At 47.1% G+C, this 19,537-nt stretch overlaps 1 protein-coding gene across 3 annotated transcripts in view; it reads left to right on the top strand.

The window, feature by feature from the left end:
* Positions 1-19,537, top strand: part of COL27A1 (collagen type XXVII alpha 1 chain) — a 728,465-nt gene that overhangs the window by 179,510 nt on the left and 529,418 nt on the right. For 2 of the 3 annotated variants that reach the window (XM_068248437.1, XM_068248438.1), the window contains one exon: positions 3,720-3,845. Coding sequence is in view for 1 of the 3 variants with exons in the window: in XM_068248436.1 (XP_068104537.1) it covers positions 4,640-4,689 (50 nt within the window). In the remaining 2 variants the exon portion in view is untranslated. Of the gene's footprint in view, positions 1-3,719; positions 3,846-4,628; positions 4,690-19,537 lie in introns of those variants that run through there. The other variant, XM_068248436.1, reaches the window with a different exon arrangement.

Genomic DNA, 19,537 nt, shown 5'->3' with positions numbered 1-19,537 from the left:
TCCCCACACCACCACTCTCTGCCCCCCCCTCCCCACCACTGTGCTATAGCCCCCCGAGATTAGCAACAATATTTGTCGAGGAGGTGAACACAGGGACAGGGATTCCCTGTTCAAAACGCCCACCAAAGGCAGGGTTTCCAGAGCTACCATTGGGCAGCTCTCTCTCCCTGGCTGCACCCCCTGCTGCTACCCCGCCTCCCTGCATTCTGTGAGAGACACACAGTCTCTCCGTGCAGCGTCATGACCCAGAGGTCACAAAAGTGGAAGTAGGCCCTTGCGGCCCATGGGAGCGGCAGTTTTTGCGGCTACCTGATCCACTCAGCCCCCCGGATCAGGTAGCCTACTTTTTTTTATTATTTTGTCAAGCTCACCTCGGGCTCTCTTTAAGCTAGCTTTTACAAATGTACTTATTTAATTTAAGTATTTATATAGCGCCGACAGGCGCGTGGGGGGGCTCAGAAACGAGGAGGGGGAACCTTGCAGCTACTGGTGACAGGTCTGACTGACTCCACACCATTGAATGCAGCCAGCACCTCTGTGACTAATGGCCCATACTCACGGGCTACAATTGTCGCCACAACACGCGGCGCGCGCGTGTTGCGGCGACAGGTCGCCCGTGAGTATGAGGAGCAACACGGGCACGCACCCCAAACCGTCGCTCGCCGCTGCTGTCGCCAGGCGATTGGCGCAGTCAATCGCCCGGCAATAGTTGTCGCCGCAACTTTGCCGCAACTGTCGCTAGTCCGCGTGAGTATGCGGGCTAGCGACAGCAACATAATTGAAAATCTAGGGCGCTTCCGGCGAGGGAGAGGAACGTCGGCGACAGCTTCCGTCGCACAGCTGATCCCTCTTCCGCGTGTGTACGCGGAGGGACCTGGCGAGAAGCTGTCGCCGGCCTGTCGCGCACACGCTCACGTGTGCTGGCGACAGGCCACAAATGTAGCCCGTGAGTATGGGCCATTAATGTATGTGTCAAGCAGAGTTGCTCGGGGATAGTTTGGGACAGATAAAGAGCGGTGGTGGTGGGCGTTGGGGTGAAGGTCACATGTCACTGCAGGGCAGGGAAGGTCCCCCAACACTTGTAGGTACTACTGTGCATTTTTTTTTGGGGGGGGGGGGAGGACGAGGCCCCTTTTTTAAATTTGAGCACCCCCCCACTTAAGGGCCCTCTGCACATCTCTGAGCGCTGACATATTACGCAGCTCTGTACGGAGTGTCTTGTCTCTAACTGTCCCTCTGTGGGGCTCACAATCTATTCCCTGCCATAGTCATATGTCTATGTATGTATCGTTCACGTGTATGTATTGTAGTCTAGGACTAATTTAGGGGGAAGCCAGTTAACTTATCTTTATGTTTTTGGGATGTGGGAGGAAACAGGAGTGCCCGGAGGAAGCCCATGCAGACACGGGGAGAACATACAAACTCCTTGCAGATGGTGACCTGGCTGGGATTCGAACCAGAGACCCAGCGCTGCAAGGCGAGAGCGCTAACCACTACGCCACCGTGCTGCCCAGCTATGCTAATGAGATGCTGAGAGGGGATCGGGCACAGAATTGAACTACCTGATAAGATAGCAGCCTGCTGGGGGTGAGACTTCTGACTTTATAACTTAGCTATTTCACATCAGCTGATGGAGGCACTTATATACAGACTGAACCAATCTCTGCCGCTAAGTGCTGCACAGGACTAGTAAACCCCTCATGCCTGGGGATCAGGGGCATTACTAGACTCCTAAGAGATCCTGGCCACTTTTGGGCACTCCAGCCAGAAAATGGGTGTGTCCACGCACCAGAATGTGGATGTGGTTATGGGTGGAGCCAAATTTACATGAACTTAATAGCAGTCTAAAGTCTGCCCAGCAAAATGTTGGATGAAGCTCCCTCTCCATTAATACAACCCCCCCCCCTCCCCCAAAGTGCAGCATATCACATAAATAGGCAGTGTCACATAAACATAACTAGGCAGAGTTACCTGACTTCTGTGCTGGCTAGTCTGGCTTTCTGCTGGGCGGGCTGGCCTGCTGCCAGGTTATCTGGCAATCCCCCCATAGCATTCCCTGACCTTCTAGTGGACCCCCTCCCATGCTCCCACGGGCCTCTCACTGAGGCACCACTACTCCTAGCATGCCTCTATTGAAGAACCACAGCTCCCTGCATGCCCCCATAAAGGCATCACAGTGCCCAGCATGACACCACAGTACCCAGTATGCCCTCACGGAGGCACCACAGCACCCAGCATACCCCAATTGATGCACCACAGCTCCCAGCATGCCCACCATTGAGGCACCACAGCTGACTCTGCCTGGGGGACATCCGGGGCGCCCAACGATAGATCTGGGGCACGTGCCACTGATCTTTGTGGCTAACAGCCCTTCTGGGGGTAGGCTTTACAAACCAAGGGATTCATTCACAAAGCTTATTTGTTTTTCACCTTTAGTGTCTGTTTATCCTTGGTTCAGTGGGATTTTCGAACAATCGCATTATAGGCGAAAAATCGCATTGCGCATTATAAACGAGGTGCGACTTCCCCCCAGCTGGCGGACACGTGGGCACAAGTGTGACATCACACACGTCCATGTTACTCTGGCAACCACGTGGATGAACAAAGAACAGCGTCCGTAGGCAGCAGACGACAAGCTCCTGACTCGGACAGGTAATGTATTGTGCGCTGGATTTTGCGGGGCACAATGAACATGGGGGGCGTCGTCGGGGGTTTTGTTGCATTCATCACTCAGCCATTATTATTATTTGACTAACTCACAAATTATCTCTACTTATCCGATTGCAACCAATTTGCAATCTCGAGCCAAAATTGGTCGCATTAATTGGTCAGACATGCTGCAAGATGTAGCGCGACTTGCTTAATCAGGTGCGCGGTGCACCTGATCAAGCAAGTCGCTCTACATCTTGCAGCATGTCTGACCAATTAATGTGACCAATTTTGGCTCGAGATTGCAAATTGGTTGCAATCGGATAAGTAGAGATAAATTGTGAGTTAGTCAAATAAGGAAAGATAAATCATGAGTTAAGTTAGATAAAAAGAGATAAATCACAATTTAAAGGAAACCTACAGCAAAAAACAAACAAACAGTTATACCGTCCTGTGCCGGTGCCGTCACTCCGCAAAGTTCCTGTCACCCGCTGCGCCCTTCTTTCATCTTCAGTAGATGTGCAGCCCGGTATGCGCACCTCCTGATTGCGCTCAAGTGGATGGGCCTGCGCATGCACAGTACGGGAAAATCTCTACTGCACATGTGCAGAACGCTCCCGGCGACTGGAGAGCAATCGAAGTGGCCGTCAAATCACCTATTCGCCCCCGGCTGAAAGAGGGGCGCTGCAGGGGACTGGAGCATTGCGCAGTGATGGCGCGGGTCCACGTTGGGTGCAGGGGGCTGGTAGAAGACACCAGGTAAGTTAAACTGTTTTGTTTTTTTACTTTAGGTTCACTTTAAATCCTTTAAGGAGAGATACATGGTGAGTTAATAAGTAACGTGGGATAATTAAACAGAAAAGCATTGTCAGCTCCATAGACTGTTATATTTTACCTGAAAACCTAACATTCTGCCTTTAGTAAAATGGGGGGAAAAACCCCAGCATTTATAGCAGTCAATGTGACATAAACCTTTTCTGTATTATGTAATTTGTGGTGTGCAGATGGGCAGATTGGCATTGCATTGCATAGTAACCTAAATACTGTGTTCTCTTTTTTCTCATATTTAGGTGGTCACTTCTGCTGTCTAGAAAGCAAAAGGGAATATTCCCTGGCATCCTCTAACTACAACTCTCATCCTCCGCACAGAGCGCTTGTGTGCCAGGCGGAAGTCTGCCTAAATCGCTGCTAACCAGGTAAACATTCCTCCGTCCTCAAGGTTTATTTGTGAGCAGGAATCTGCTGTGGTAACCTATGCATTCTCTTCAGTGTACTGTACCCCTGTAATTATAGCAGACCCCCCCCCCCCCCCCCCCTCCATCTCTATTCCCAGAGGAATCTGTTTCCCTTCTGTACTGTTGTTACGGTAGGTTTTTGTCTTTGAATATCCCCTGAACCTATTTGCCTTGATGTTAGCTGCTTCTGTCCACAGACACTGGTCCCCCTTGTATTCCCGAATGCCGCAAGGACCCTCCCTTTTCGGAGGCAGGATTTTTGCTTATTAGTTAAATGTTTGCATTGAAACCAGATACCTGGGATTTTAAAAAAAGGTTCCTCTCATACTGACTGCATCTATTTAAAAGGACAAGGGTAGGTTTATGAGACCCCGCGTCTTCATGTGCCTCTATGACAGGCTCTTCAAAGAGTGAGTGTGTGTGTGTGTTTCTTTTTTTTTTTTACTTTTTTTTTTCCCCCTCGTGCCTTGCTGTGTCAAATGAGCATCCAGCAAACCTACCACTTAGGTACAGCAGCCTAGTTAAAGAGCAGTGCAGGCGTATAATTGCTTGCTTCAGGACCTTCTCATCCTCCACCATCGGCTGGACCTGCCTCTCCAATGACCCAGGAGACTCGCGGCGCATTCCGACTCTCTAAGCAGGAGTCAGTCTAAAAAAGCCATCCAACAATAAAAACAATAACAGGCAAGCCAGCTACCCCCCCAAATCCAAAGGAAAAGAAGCAAGAGCCTAGCTGCTGGGACAAATGCATACAAATGAATTTAGGGGTTGGAAGGAGAGATTGCACTTCTCACCAAGCCACCAAGTAAGTGTCATTGATGGAACTGCTGCAACTAAGTCGTTTTCGTAGCTACTTCTGTGGTGTAATATAAGTCGTTATTCGATTGCCTTGGACGGCGGCAGATTAATGTGTGTGTTCTAATGTTTTGTCAAGAGTTAGTGTACTTATACTTAAGTGTGCTTAACATAACTTAAAATAAAGCGCTGATCAATTACGCAATGTTCTTGTATTATGGGTTTTGCTTCTGTTCTAAAATACAAGCTTATCACTGCCATTGATTAAATTGCCAGAATGAGTCATTAGCAGTCCCTACTCCTGTACTCAGTGCTGGCAGATGCTACAACTAATTCAGCAGAAGAAAGAGAGCTAGTGCTTTTCGGTCTCTCTTAGTCCCCATACCTTCCTAATGGTTTGGGTCACCCCGAGCTGCTTGGGTACTCTGTTATATTAAGCCTGCAACACTAGAAACAGTGGGAGCAGTTTGAAAGCAGTTGGTTCGAACAGAGAGATCAGTCAGACTCTAGCTTGTTTAGTGTAAGCACAGTGTAACAGTGCAGTGTAAGTACAAGCGCAGTGTAGCAGCTTGTGTTGTACTTTGTTGTTGCTGGTATACTTTGTTGTTGATTGGGGCCTCATAGCACCCTAAGACTGTAAGTACGCCTTTGCAGTGGGCTGCCTTTTTGATCATCACGAGGATGCTGACTGCTTATCAGTGGCATTTTCTGTCACGTGACGTGTTACGTGATGATGTGGCCGTTACGTAATTAGAACAGGTCTGCAGGTGCAGAGCAGTGATGGCTGTCAAGGGATTCTATGGATTCTGACTTGATATGCTTATGTATAGCCCTAACCCCCCCTTCCCCCTCCCCCACACACACACTTATTATTGGACTGAATAATAATAATAATAATAATAAGCAAAGAGCTCTTTCCTTGGGTTTGTATGATCTTGCAAGGGATACGATGACTTCTATAAAAGCACATCCCTTAGTAAGTAGTAGTAGTTGCAGAGACTTTCAGCTGACTGAAGCTTGAATGATGTTTTTTTTAAGCATGCTCCTCTATTTTCTTATAATTAAAAACAATGAAAAAAACAAAAAAGACAAGCGCCACATAAAGGCAAGGATTCCACTTGACTATATAACTCACTAGATCAGTGATAGGGTCAGCATTGTCCAATGAACGGCTTTCGTCTGCTGTTTCTGGGAATTGTGGGATATGATGTTCAGAATGGCTGTGTGACCGCGTTTGGCTTTTCCATGTCCTTGCACGAACCGATGATCTGTGGTCGGTGACGATTGCCTGTTGACATAGTACATACGGCATGCTTGATTTTCTTTGTTTGGATCTTAAAAATATCCATCCCAGAAGTGGCGAGTGCTTCTTGTTTGTGGAGTACAGCTGAAAAATGGATTACCCAAGAATTCTACGGAAGAGAGCCTTTAAGTGTGGAGTTTGGGCTGCAGGAATATGGTTCCCAGGGCAATAAACCTGGCAGCCTTGTGTTACAGAATATGCTGTCTGTTCTGCTGCGGTGCAGACAGATCTCAGGCTGTCTGGCGATTGATCCGGACACTGACCTGTAACATGTGTTACTGTTCCCCCATTGCATGAGGTCTGCGGAGGAGAGAAAGCACATCCAGCACCTACAGGGGGCTTTCGGCATGTCATAGGCTGCTCCTGTGGACGGGGAATGAGGAAAGCAGACTGGCAGAGCACTGATTGGCACATCACTGGGTTTAAGGTTTCAGAGTATGTATATTGGCTGTGTCAGAGTGTACAGGAAAGTTATGTGAAGTAGTTTGAGCTTCTATAAGAGCAACGTAAGCGCTGTGAACGCATCTGTATGTGTAATGCAGACTAATGAATGTGTATAGGTATAGTGAACCACACAGTGAAGCATTGTGAACCAGTCTGTGTGTACCATATACCTCTATGTGCAGAGCACAGTGACCCTGTTTGTGCGTAGTATGTACAGAAATGTGACATTGTAGGTACAGAGCAGTGAGTCTGTAGGCATGGGACAGTTGTAATGCAGAGCAGCATGACCCACTAGTTAGGTGCAGAGCAGAGTGACTCAGAGTGCAGTGCAGAGCGGTGTGACCCTGTATATACAGTGCTGTACCAGTGCAGGGCAGTGTGACCCTGTATATACAGTGCTGTAGCAGTGCAGAGCAGTGTGAGCCTGTATATACAGTGCTGTAGCAGTGCAGAGCAGTGTGACCCTGTATATACAGTGCTGTAGCAGTGCAGAGCAGTGTGAGCCTGTATATAGTGCTGTAGCAGTGCAGAGCAGTGTGACCCTGTATATACAGTGCTGAAGCAGTGCAGAGCAGTGTGACCCTGTATATACAGTGCTGTAGCAGTGCAGAGCAGTGTGAGCCTGTATATAGTGCTGTAGCAGTGCAGAGCAGTGTGACCCTGTATATACAGTGCTGTAGCAGTGCAGAGCAGTGTGACCCTGTATATACAGTGCTGTAGCAGTGCAGAGCAGTGTGACCCTGTATATACAGTGCTGTACCAGTGCAGAGCAGTGTGACCCTGTATATACAGTGCTGTAGCAGTGCAGAGCAGTGTGACCCTGTATATACAGTGCTGTAGCAGTGCAGAGCAGTGTGACCCTGTATATACAGTGCTGTAGCAGTGCAGAGCAGTGTGAGCCTGTAGATCTAGCGGAGAGCATTGTGACCATACAGGTGCATAGCAGAGTGTCTGAGTGCAGTGGAGAGTAGAGCAGTGTGATCCTGTATGCACAGTGCTGTAACAAAGCAGTGTGAGCCTGTAGATGCAGAGCAAGGTGCCCTGAGGTACAGTGCACAGCAGTTTACCTCTATTGGTACATTGCAGAGTATGGTGCATATGCAGTGCACAGCAGAGTGACCTCTAGGTGCAATGCGGAGTGACTGTGCGGGTGCAGTGCAGAGGAGAGCAGTGTCCCTCTGTAGGTGCTGTGTGGAGCAGTGTGAGCCTGTAGATGTAGTGCAGAGAAAGGTTATCGTTGGTACAGTGCAGAGTGACTGTGAATGCACAGTAGGGCAGTGTGACTCTCTATGCACAGTGCTGTAGCAGTGCAGTGCTGTAGATGCAGTGCAAGACTACCCTAGGTACAGTGCAGAGCAGTGTGCCTCTGTGGGTACAGTGCAGACTTGTATGACCCTGCATATACAGTGCACAGCAGAGTGATTTTTTTAAGGTACAGTGCAGAGTGACTCTGCAGGTACAGAGCTGAGCAGTGTGACCCTGTAGGTGCTGTGTGGGGCAAAGTGACCATGTATTTGCAGAGGAGTGGGAATCCTGCACAGTAGTAGTAGTGTAGAGTGGTCTAACCCTATATATATATATATATATACAGTACAGTAGCAGTATAGAACCGTGTGACCCTGTATTGTGCAATGCAGTTGAAGTGTTGATAACTGTCACACTGTATGTGCAGAGGAGTGCAGAGTGGTGCAACCTATACTGTATGTGCAGTGTAGTAGCAAAGCAGAGGAGTGTGACCCTCTATGTACACGGCAGAGCAGTGTGACCTTGTATCTACAGTGCAGTTGCAGTGTAGAGGGGTGTGACCCTTTATGTACAGTGAAGCAGCAGTGTAAAGGGGTGTGACGCTGTATATACAGTGCCACAGCAGTGAGGAGAATTGTCACTTGCATGCATGATGCAGAGCAGTGTGAACTTCTCCAAAGCAGAACAGTAAGAGTCTGGGTATACTGTGCAGAGCATTTGCAACCTGAATAGTGCAATGCAGTGTGAACATACATATGAAATGCAGAGCATTTTGATTGTGACTCTATTTGTATGGTACAGAGCAAGGTGAACCTGTATGTGCACAGCAATGGGACCCTGCGAACAGTGTGAGCTTGTATGCTTGGTGCAGAGAAGGGTGAACTTTTGTGTAGAGTGCAGAACAGTGTGGACCAGTGTGTGCAGAGCAGTGTGGAAGTATATGCATGTGCTGAGTATTGGGGAGTTGTATTCATGTGCAGAGCTGAGCTCTATATAGCTGCTTGTATGCACACAGCAGTGTGGAACTATATGTATGTGCACTGCCCTGCTGACCTGTAGGTGTAGAGCAGTGAGAAGCTGTAAGTGCATAGCAGTGTGGAACTGTATGTATGTGCAGAGCAGTGTGGAGGTGAATGTGCAGAGCAGTGCGGAGGTGTATGTGTAAGGGCAGTGTGGAGGTGTATGTGTAGAGCAGTGTGAAGGTTATTTTGTAGAGCAGTGTGGTGTGTAGAGCAGTGTGGAGGTGTATGTGTAGAACACTGTGGAGGTGTATGTGTAGAGCGCTATGGAGGTGTATGTGTAGAGCAGTGTTGTATGTGCAGAGCAGTGTGGAGTTGTATGTGTAGAGCACTGTGGAGGTGTATGTGTAGAGCACTGTGGAGGTGTATGTACAAAGCAGTGTGGAGGTGTATGTGTAGAGCACTGTGAAGGTGTATGTACAGAGCAGTGTGGAGGTGTATAGGCAGAACAGTGTGGAGTTGTATGTGCAGAGCAGTGTGGAGGTGTATGTGGTGTATGTGTAGAACACTGTGGAGGTGTATGTGTAGAGCGCTATGGAGGTGTATGTGTAGAGCAGTGTTGTATGTGCAGAGCAGTGTGGAGTTGTATGTGTAGAGCACTGTGGAGGTGTATGTGTAGAGCACTGTGGAGGTGTATGTGTAGAGCACTGTGGAGGTGTATGTGTAGAGCACTATGGAGGTGTATGTGTAGAGCAGTGTGGAGGTGTATGTACAGAGCAGTGTGGAGGTGTATGTGTAGAGCACTGTGGAGGTGTATGTGTAGAGCACTGTGGAGGTGTATGTGTAGAGCACTATGGAGGTGTATGTGTAGAGCAGTGTGGAGGTGTATAGGCAGAGCAGTGTAGAGGTGTATAGGCAGAGCAGGGTGGAGGTGTGTATGCGCAGAGCAGTGTGGAGATGAATGTGTAGAGCAGTGTGGAGGTGTATAGGCATAGCAGTGTGGAGGTATGTAGGCAAAGTGGTGTGGAGTTGTATGCGCAGAGCAGTGTGGAGGTGTATTGGCAGAGCAGTGTGGAGGTGTGTAAGCAGAGCAGTGTGGAGGTGTGTAAGCAGAGCAGTGTGGAGGTGTATGTGCAGAGCAGTGTGGAGGTGTATGTGCAGAGCAGTGTGGAGGTGTATGTGCAGAGCAGTGTGGAGGTGTATGTGCAGAGCAGTGTGGAAGTGTTTGTGCAGAGCAGTGTGGACTTGTATGTGCGGAGCAGTGTGGAGGTGTATGCGCAGAGCAGTGTGGAGGTGTATGCGCAGAGCAGTGTGGAGGTGTGTAAGCAGAGCAGTGTGGAGGTGTGTAAGCAGAGCAGTGTGGAGGTGTGTAAGCAGAGCAGTGTGGAGGTGTGTAAGCAGAGCAGTGTGGAGGTGTGTAAGCAGAGCAGTGTGGAGGTGTGTATGTGTAGAGCAGTGTGGAGGGGTGTATGTGTAGAGCAGTGTGGAGGTGTATGTGCAGAGCAGTGTGGAGGTGTACGTGCAGAGCAGTGTGGAGGTGTGTATGCAGAGCAGAGTGGAGGTGTATGCGCAAAGCAGCGTGGAGGTTTATGTGTAGAGCAGTGTGGAGGTGTATGTGCAGAGCAGTGTGGAGGTGTATGTGCAGAGCAGTGTGGAGGTGTACGTGCAGAGCAGTGTGGAGGTGTGTATGCAGAGCAGTGTGGAGGTGTATGCGCAAAGCAGCGTGGAGGTTTATGTGTAGAGCAGTGTGGAGGTGTATGTGCAGAGCAGTGTGGAGGTGTATGTGCAGAGCAGTGTGGAGGTGTGTATGCAGAGCAGTGTGGAGGTGTATGCGCAAAGCAGCGTGGAGGTGTATGTGTAGAGCAGCGTGGAGGTGTATGTACAGAGCAGTGTGGAGGTGTATGTGTAGAGTAGTGTGGAGATGTATGTGTAGAGCAGTGTGGAGGTGTATAGGCAGAACAGGGTGGATGTGTATGTGTAGAGCAGTGTGGAGGTGTATGTGCAGAACAGTGTGGAGGTGTATGTGCAGAGCAGTGTGGAGGTGTGTATGGAGAGCAGTGTGGAGGTGTATGTGCAAAGCAGTGTGGAGGTGTATGTGTAGAGCACTGTGGAGATGTATGTGTAGAGCAGTGTGGAGGTGTGTAAGCAGAGCAGTGTGGAGGTGTATAGGCAGAACAGAGTGGATGTGTATGTGTAGAGCAGTGTGGAGGTGTATGTGTAGAGCAGCGCGGAGGTGTATGTACAGAGCAGTGTGGAGGTGTATGTGTAGAGCAGTGTGGAGGTGTGTAAGCAGAGCAGTGTGGAGGTGTATAGGCAGAACAGAGTGGATGTGTATGTGTGGAGCAGTGTAGAGGTGTATGTGCAGAGCAGTGTGGAGGTGTATGTGCAGAGCAGTGTAGAGGTGTATGTGTAGAGCAGTGTGGAGATGTATGTGTAGAGCAGTGTGGAGGTGCGTAAGCAGAGCAGTGTGGAGGTGTATGTGCAGAGCAGTGTGGAGATGTATGTGTAGAGCAGTGTGGAGGTGTGTAAGCAGAGCAGTGTGGAGGTGTATAGGCAGAACAGAGTGGATGTGTATAGGCAGAACAGAGTGGATGTGTATAGGCAGAGCAGTGTGGAGGTGTATAGGCAGAGCAGTGTGGAGGTGTATAGGCAGAACAGAGTGGAGGTGTATATGCAGAGCAGTGGAGTGTGTAAGCAGAGCAGTGTGGAGGTGTATGCGCAAAGCAGCGTGGAGGTGTATGTGTAGAGCAGTGTGAAGGTGTATGTGTAGAGCAGTGTGGAGGTGTGTGTGTAGAGCAGTGTGGAGGTGTATGTACAGAGCAGTGTGGAGGTGTATGTACAGAGCAGTGTGGAGGTGTGTGTGGAGAGCAGTGTGGAGATGTATGCGCAAAGCAGTGTGGAGGTGTATGTGTAGAGCAGTGTGGAGGTGTGTGTGCAGAGCAGTGTGGAGGTGAGTGTGTAGAGCAGTGTGGAGGTGGCAGTGTGGAGGTGTATGTACAGAGCAGTGTGGAGGTGTATGTACAGAGCAGTGTGGAGGTGTATGTGTAGAGCAGTGTGGAGGTGTATGTGTAGAGCAGTGTGGAGGTGTATGTGTAGAGCAGTGTGGAGGTGTATGTGTAGAGCAGTGTGGAGGTGTATGTGTAGAGCAGTGTGGAGGTGTATGTACAGAGCAGTGTGGAGGTGTATGTACAGAGCAGTGTGGAGGTGTATGTACAGAGCAGTGTGGAGGTGTATGTACAGAGCAGTGTGGAGGTGTATGTGTAGAGCAGTGTGGAGGTGTATGTGTAGAGCAGTGTGGAGGTGTATGTACAGAGCAGTGTGGAGGTGTATGTGTAGAGCAGTGTGGAGGTGTATATGTAGAGCAGCGTGGAGGTGTATAGGCAGAGCAACGTGGAAATGTATATGTAGAGCAGTGTGGAGGTGTGTATGCAGAGCAGTGTGGAGATGTATGTGTAGAGCAGTGTGGAGGTGTGTATGCAGAGCAGTGTGAAGATGTATGTGTAGAGCAGTGTGGAGGTGTGTATGCAGAGCAGTGTGGAGGTGTGTATGCAGAGCAATGTGGAGGTGTATGCGCAAAGCAGCGTAGAGGTGTATGTGTAGAGCAGTGTTGAGCAGTGTGAAAGTGGTATAGAACGCAGCGCCATATGAAGCTCTATTTGTAGTTCTGTAAAGGGTGACCCTCATATTTATACTGTACATCAGAGTCAGCCTTTATTTGCATTGCAGAGCTGTGTGAAAACTCCTAGCAGTGTAGAGGAATGTGAACATGTACGTGTCCGGCAATGTAAACCTGCCTATCCAGTGCTTAACAGTGTGATCCTCTATGTGTTGCACAGCATGTTGGGAACCTGTGTCTGCAGTGTCCCCCCTTTTTTTTCCTGCCAAGCAACTCAGATGATTGTAGCAATGAAATAAAGGCTGAGCCATGTAAGCAATGCTCTAGATTTTTTTAGTAACAGTCATTTTGGTGCTAGGATTAGTTTTTAGGTTTTCTATACTTCCTAATCCTAGCGTAACTTTTAACCTTAGCAAATCAACTCACTTCTGACAACTAAGGCAGGGGTCACACTTAGAAGTACGAAAGAGAAAGTTTGATTTTTCACTATATATAGCAATGATGGCTAACCTTGGCACTCCAGCTGTGACCAAACTACAAATCCCATCATGCTTCTGCCTCCCCAAGTTATGCTTAGAGCTATCAGAGCATTGCAATGCCTCATGGGACTTGTAGTTCTACCACAGCTGGAGTGCCAAGGTTAGCCATCGCTGCTATATAGTTTGCTATAGTAAAGTGTTTCATGGCTGCAGCCACTAGGGTGCGCTCTATAGGCAGTAGCGATGTTAGGGAGTCTAGCCCAAGGGCATGTACTGAATAGGTGCTGGCACACAACCTGCTTTTTTTGCCACATGCGGAAAATCTCACTATTACGACTTATAATGCGATTCTCCATAGAGAACACTTGATTGCGTTTTCACATGCGTTTTTGCTATGCGGAATAGCACACACGATTTTGGCAAGTGTTCCCCCTGCCTAAAGTTATCCATAAAAGTCAATGATCTATCACTCCCAGATCAAAAACCGATCGGGTACCAGTGATCCGTTCTACCACCAAGTCCACTCACTGACAATTTGGATGGGGATTTTCCATCACATCTGATCAACCATTTGACTGATAAATTGCCCAGAATTGAGTGAAAGTTGATCAATCTGACATATTGGGGAGAAATAGATCCCTGTCAGATTCAATCAGTGCTTGGCTGTAAAAATAAACATGTCTATAGCCATCCTATCTCTACAAGTGTGACCTACAAATCAAAGAAACATGGCGTCTAATTGGTTACAACTCTCGCCTTGCAGCGCTGGGTCCCCGGTTCGATTCCCAGCCAGGGCACTATCTGCACAGAGTTTGTATGTTCTTCCCATGTCCGTGTGGGTTTCCTCCGGGCTCTCCAGTTTTCTCCCACATCCCAAAAACATACGGATAAGTTAACTGGCTTCCCCCTATAAACTGGCTGTAGACTATGATGGACCTATGACTATGGTAGAGATTTGATTGTGAGCCCCTCTGAGGGACAGTTAAGAGACATGACTATATACTCTTTATAACGCTGTGGAACATGTCGGCGCTATCCTAAATAATAATAATAATATACTGTGGGCTGATGAATGTATGTGTATGAGAAGCACATACTACACCTCCCCAATTCTGCCCTGTATCATCGGGCTACAGATGGTCATTGTCCACTCACAGCAGTATCAGATTCCCTAAGCATTGCTGAGCAGAAGATAGATATTACCTGCAGAGGATAATAACATCTTTCCATTATAAACCAGCAGCAATCCCACCAATAATCTGCAGTGAAGGCCCTGGTATTCCAATCCACCTGTATATCCAATCCACAGCGTGTGTGCCGGGCAGGGGGAGTATTTCAACAGAGAATATCATCTCCACCGAGGTTAAACAAAGAGGAGTTTGTTCAAGGACTGGGCAGAGTCTGTCAATTAGAACTGGGAAAATGTCTGTATTTCTTAAATGATTCATTGAATTTAGCACAGAGCTAAGAAGCTGAATTTACCAGTGTGAGTGAGTGTACAAAAACACTTACCCTTCTAGCGTAATATTTCTTAAAGAGTACCTGTAGTGAAAATAACGTAATGAATAAAATAGTTTTTTTTAGTACAATATTCATTTATACCATAATTTGCATTCTGAAATGTATTATAGGAGGCGACATCTTAAGGTACGTACACACGTCCAACTTTTTCAAACAACTTGTCGACCGACTTGTTGTTTGAATGACAAGTTGGATGTGTGTACGCGCAGTAGAGCGACTGATAAAAGCCGGTTTGCCCGATACACTTTGCGGATCAGTTGGACCAACTGTCGTTCAAAGGACTGTTAAGCCGCATCTACACGCGTAGATGCGGCTCCGATCCTCCTTATCAATCGAGCCGCTGATGCGGCTCGATTGATAAGATCCGACAGGACGGATCTTGCTTCCGCCGATTCCCTGCTCGCTCCCTGCGAGGGGACAATGGCAGGGAATCGAGCGGAAGATGAGCGGCGCCGGCGGGAACGAGCGGGGAATCGAATCCGGCGCATGCGCGGCGAGCGGGGATGCGGCGGGCAAGAGCGGGGACGCGGAAGAGGCAATCCGGCGGCTAATCGAGCCGCCGGATCGGAGCCACATCTACGCGAGTAGATGCGGCTTTAGGTCCGTACACACGTGTACAAATGACTTTTAGTCATTTGCCCAACTAATAGATGAATAGATGTTCAAACAACAAGTCATTTGATCAGTCGTTTAATCTAGTCCATTGTTCTATCCAGTCCATTGTTCATTATCAAGTTGGTTAAACAACATTTAACTTAGATAAATTAGCATATCAGCCGCTTTGGTGGTCAGTGTGTACATGACGTCTGAACGACTTGTTGCTTGTGCTACAAGTCGCCCAAATGTAAAGTCGGACAAGTTGTTCGAAAAAGTTGGACGTGTGTACGCATCTTTAGTCCTGTCAAGTGCAGGGCTGCCGAATGTTTGTTTATATACCTCTTCACCCAGAGTGCTCGGAGGGGTGGGGGAGGGGTAATTCCACACAGCTAAACAGCCTAGGTTAAATATTGCTTGGTGGGTGGGGTTATACACCAATATACAGCATTATATAGAGGAATTGTTTCTGATGCTGAAACCAGGAAAATTACCATAAGAGTAGTTATCCTGTATAATTTACTGCAAATTTACTATACATCACTACAGTGCCTCGTTAAAGTGTGAAATTAATCGTGCACTATAGAGATTTTTTTCACAAATGGGCATTTATAATCAGACTCTGAATCCTCACGCTTAGATAGTTATCATAATGTTTTCTCTGCCTGACATAGCTGTTTTGCGTTTTTATGTAGGATTTCTTTCCTCTTTGAGGGATAGAAAGTTATTCCTATATGTACTGAGTATATAGTTGAAAAAAAGTGCTTTTAAATCCTATCTAACTTGAAGGCGGTCCTTCCAGAAATCCTCCTCTTTATACTCCCAAGAGTTCGGAAAATTCCAGAGATGATGTCACTCTGAGGCTTTCATCTTGGTCCCTGTCAGCTTCAGGAGGTGGGCCAACATGTCATCACAGCAGCCCGGCCAACCATGGTGACTTCTGGAAGGGGGCGTGGCACTTGTGCCACTCTCCCACATTCCTCAAGGAGAGGCATGGCTGTTTTTAACTAACCCCCACCATTATGCCAGTATTCCTGGCACTAAAACATCACTCTCTCATTGGGGAAAACAAGCATGACACTCGTGTGACTAAGTTCTAAAGATCACAGACTAATCCTTATTTTTCAATTTTGGGCAGCATTCCGGGTTATAAGCCGGAGTCTATGCTTCAATGTTTTGCTTATGTTTGTGAAGAGTTTGGCAGAAGACAGATTTAATTTAAAAGGCAGTGATGGCAGCATGGAAACCATAACCGGAACTAACAGCAATGAGAAATCCTGTTCATGGAATCATGAATAGATGAAATATGAGTGATTGCTTTGGACTGCACCACTTTGCATTGGAGAAAAAGGTACAAGCCTACAAGGGACAAATACAAGACCATGCCTTAAAGCGGAACTTTAAATTTGTGTAAAAAAAAAAATCATTTTCACTTACCTTGCAAAATTGAAATGGCGGTTGCTGAGAGCTTAGCAATTGCATTTTGTAGTCTGGACTAGGCCTAAAGGTGTTTCTGTCTATCACATATTGTCATTTCTTTATGTGAACGAGTGAACGAGCAGCTCCGGCTTACCAGGCAGGGGCAGCCATACTTGTGTAGGCGCAGTATGGACACGCTTATACACATAAAGAGGAGTGCAGACACTGATCTTCAAGAGGGTTCTGGGCAGCAGAGGTAGGGGCAAGGCGGACACGGGATACCTACATACACGGGCGCTAGTGAACACTCTATTTTATAGGAAGTGTTCACTTGTTTTTTTTTATATTTAACTACACTGTGACTGTTTCCTGTTTTATGAATGGACGTGGCCACTTATCGCGGTCATGTCCATTCATTCCAGGCATTGTGATTGGGTAGAGGACCGCTCGGTCCTCTTCCCCAATCCCGGAACACGGAGTCCCGTTGGAAACAGTGGAGGGAGCGGCGCGCACTTATTAAAACGTCCTGTTGCCGTTAACAGGCTCAAACATGACGTTTTAATAAGTTACGTTGTCATTAACTGGTTAAAGGAGTACTGTAGGGGGAAAGAGAGTTGAACTTACCTGGGGCTACTAATGGTCCCCGCAGACGTCCTGTGCCCGCGCAGCCACTCGCTGATGATCTGGTCCCCGACGCCGGTAACTTCCGGAATTTTTGACTTTAAAGTCAGAAAACCACTGCGCCTGCACAGCTGCATCCTCACTCCTGTTGACTTCACTGGAAGTGTACTGCACAGGCCCAGTATGCTCTGCTACCTGCGCAGTACGCTCCCGGTGACGTCAGCGGGAGCCAGAGCGTGGCCGCACAGGCGCAGGGGTTTTCTAACTTTAAAGTCGCTAATTCCAAAAGTGAACCGGAAGTTCTGCGGGGGACCGTTAGAAGCCCCGGGTAAGTTCAACTCTTTTTTCCCCTACCCCCTACAGTACTCCTTTAATGTTTCTTTGGCCAAGGTTCGCCTTGGGTTTACTTTCACACTTCCAGTCTGGACACCTAAAGTGAGAGGGATATGGAGACTGCCATATTTTTTTCCTTTTAAACAATGCAGATTGCCTGGCTTTCCTACTGATCATCTGCCTTTATCACTTTTAGCCATAGACCAAAACAAGCATGCAGTGCAGATGTTTCTTGAATTTACCACATGATTGTTTCAGGTGTGTGATTCAGACACTGCTGCTGCATGAGTAATCAGCAGGACGACATGCAACCAGTATTGTTTAAAAGGAAACAAATACGGCAGCCTCCACATCCCTCTCACTTCAGGTGTCCTTTAAAGGATACCTGAGGTGACATGATGAGATAGACATGTGTATGTACAGTGCCAAACACACTAATAACTATGCTGTGTTACTTTTTTTCTTTCTCTGCTCTGCCTGAAAGAGTTACATATCAGGTATGTAAGTGGCTGACTCAGTCCTGACTCAGACAGGAAGCGACTACAGTGATAAGAAACCCCTATTATAAAACACTTTCCTAGCAGAAAATGACTTCTGAGAGCAGGAAAGAGATAAAAAGGGTCAATAGTTCATAGATTTTTAGCTCTGGCATACTTCAATGAATGTGTCATTGAGCAAAGAAACAATAAAACAGAACTTTAAAAAGTAGATTTAAACATAAAACTGTGGAATATCTTAAAAAAGTCATTTTTAGGAGAAGGAAGATAGATGCAATCGTTTATTTCATTCGTTTATTTTTGCCTCGGGTGTCCTTTTAATGGCACTCCCTGTCGGTGTGAGGAGAAAGTGGTGATGTGTATATTATAGTCTTTGCCAAACTGTACACCCCTCTGTAACCCTTCCCCGCTTGTCTGTTCAAAATCTCAACTAAGTCTAATTAGTAAACATTTGTAAGTACACATCACCCCGAACAGCTATGCCTGTTAAATAAAAGGAGCATTTGCCTGGCATTTCGTCTTTTTTTTATTCGGCGACGCTCTGGCTGCAAGAGTGGAAAGAAATTGAGGGTCTTAAGTAAAACTTTACACTTTTTAGTTGATTTTCTGTTAAATCTGGGCTCCGGTTTGGATTCATGTTTGCAGAGGCCACAAGACGAAATGGGGCAGGATGGAAACCTGCAATTACACATGGCTTGAATGGCATCCAGTTTTGGGCACTGCTTTTATAGGGCTTTGGTGGTTAATTAATGTAACCTGGTTACCAATAACTGCTGCTGATTTATGAAAGAAGAAAAAAAAATATTTGGGAGCTGGAAGCTACAGTCCAGCCAAAACATTCTTTTTTTTAATTTTGAAAACAGTTGGGAAGATTCAGAACCTCTGTCAGGTACTTACTGCTGTCTGTATGAGCCTTGACATCGAAGGCTCAGCAGTACACATACAGTAGCTATTCATTTGACAGCTCTAAATCTCACACCAACAGGTTTTGAACTAGTACGTCAATTAAAAGTAGGCAGTTAAAATCTGACAAAGCCGAATGCTGTTGAAAACAAAGACAACCGTGAGAATCCCCCATGAAGAGATGGACTGGCCCTGTCAATTCTGTCAGATTTTTCCCGCCTACTTTTCTCGCGATAGTGGTCCTTTTAATAGGAGATTCTCAAAGTTTCCTGGATTTTCTTCACAAGCACTCATTGGAAAGGAAGTATACACAGACGGCTGCTTGCGCACTGCACAATATTCTAACAGTTGGGTTGTACCACTGCCATCCGAAGGAGTATCTAAATGAAAAAGGAGCGCTCCGTAGTACATTACCAAACAGTATAACTTTATTGCGCAAAGTAAAATGGGTACTTACAAAATATATGGATAAAATGCGCCTGTCAGCGGTAAGGCCAACCGCTACACTCCTCTGCGGCAATGCTACATGCGCTGTGGCCGGCAGCACGGTCTCCGATCTTCCTGGAGGCTCGTCTTGCGAGGCAGTGGGAGGGGCATAGTGCCGTATGACATCATTACGTGTGTTTCGGCTCGCTGCGCCTTCATCAGATCTTATTTCAACCTGCATATATTTGCATAATCTTGCATCAACGGAGAATTATTAGCTTCTCATTGACCATACCTTGTTCAGAGCTGTCACATTATACTACCTACTATGCGTGACAGCTACATAGGAAGAAAGTAATTTACAGGGAAACTTACTTATATGCATGCATTTCATTATTTACAGTTTTACATTATAGTCATCCTTTAAAGAGAACCAGAACTGAAAATAAAAAGTCAAAATAAGCATACACAGGTCATACTTACCTCCCATGTAGTCTA

Source organism: Hyperolius riggenbachi, chromosome 8, assembly GCF_040937935.1.
Source record: "Hyperolius riggenbachi isolate aHypRig1 chromosome 8, aHypRig1.pri, whole genome shotgun sequence".
Classification (NCBI taxonomy): domain Eukaryota; kingdom Metazoa; phylum Chordata; class Amphibia; order Anura; family Hyperoliidae; genus Hyperolius; species Hyperolius riggenbachi.
Note: the sequence above shows the minus strand (reverse complement) of the source record. Positions and strands in the feature narration are given on the sequence as shown.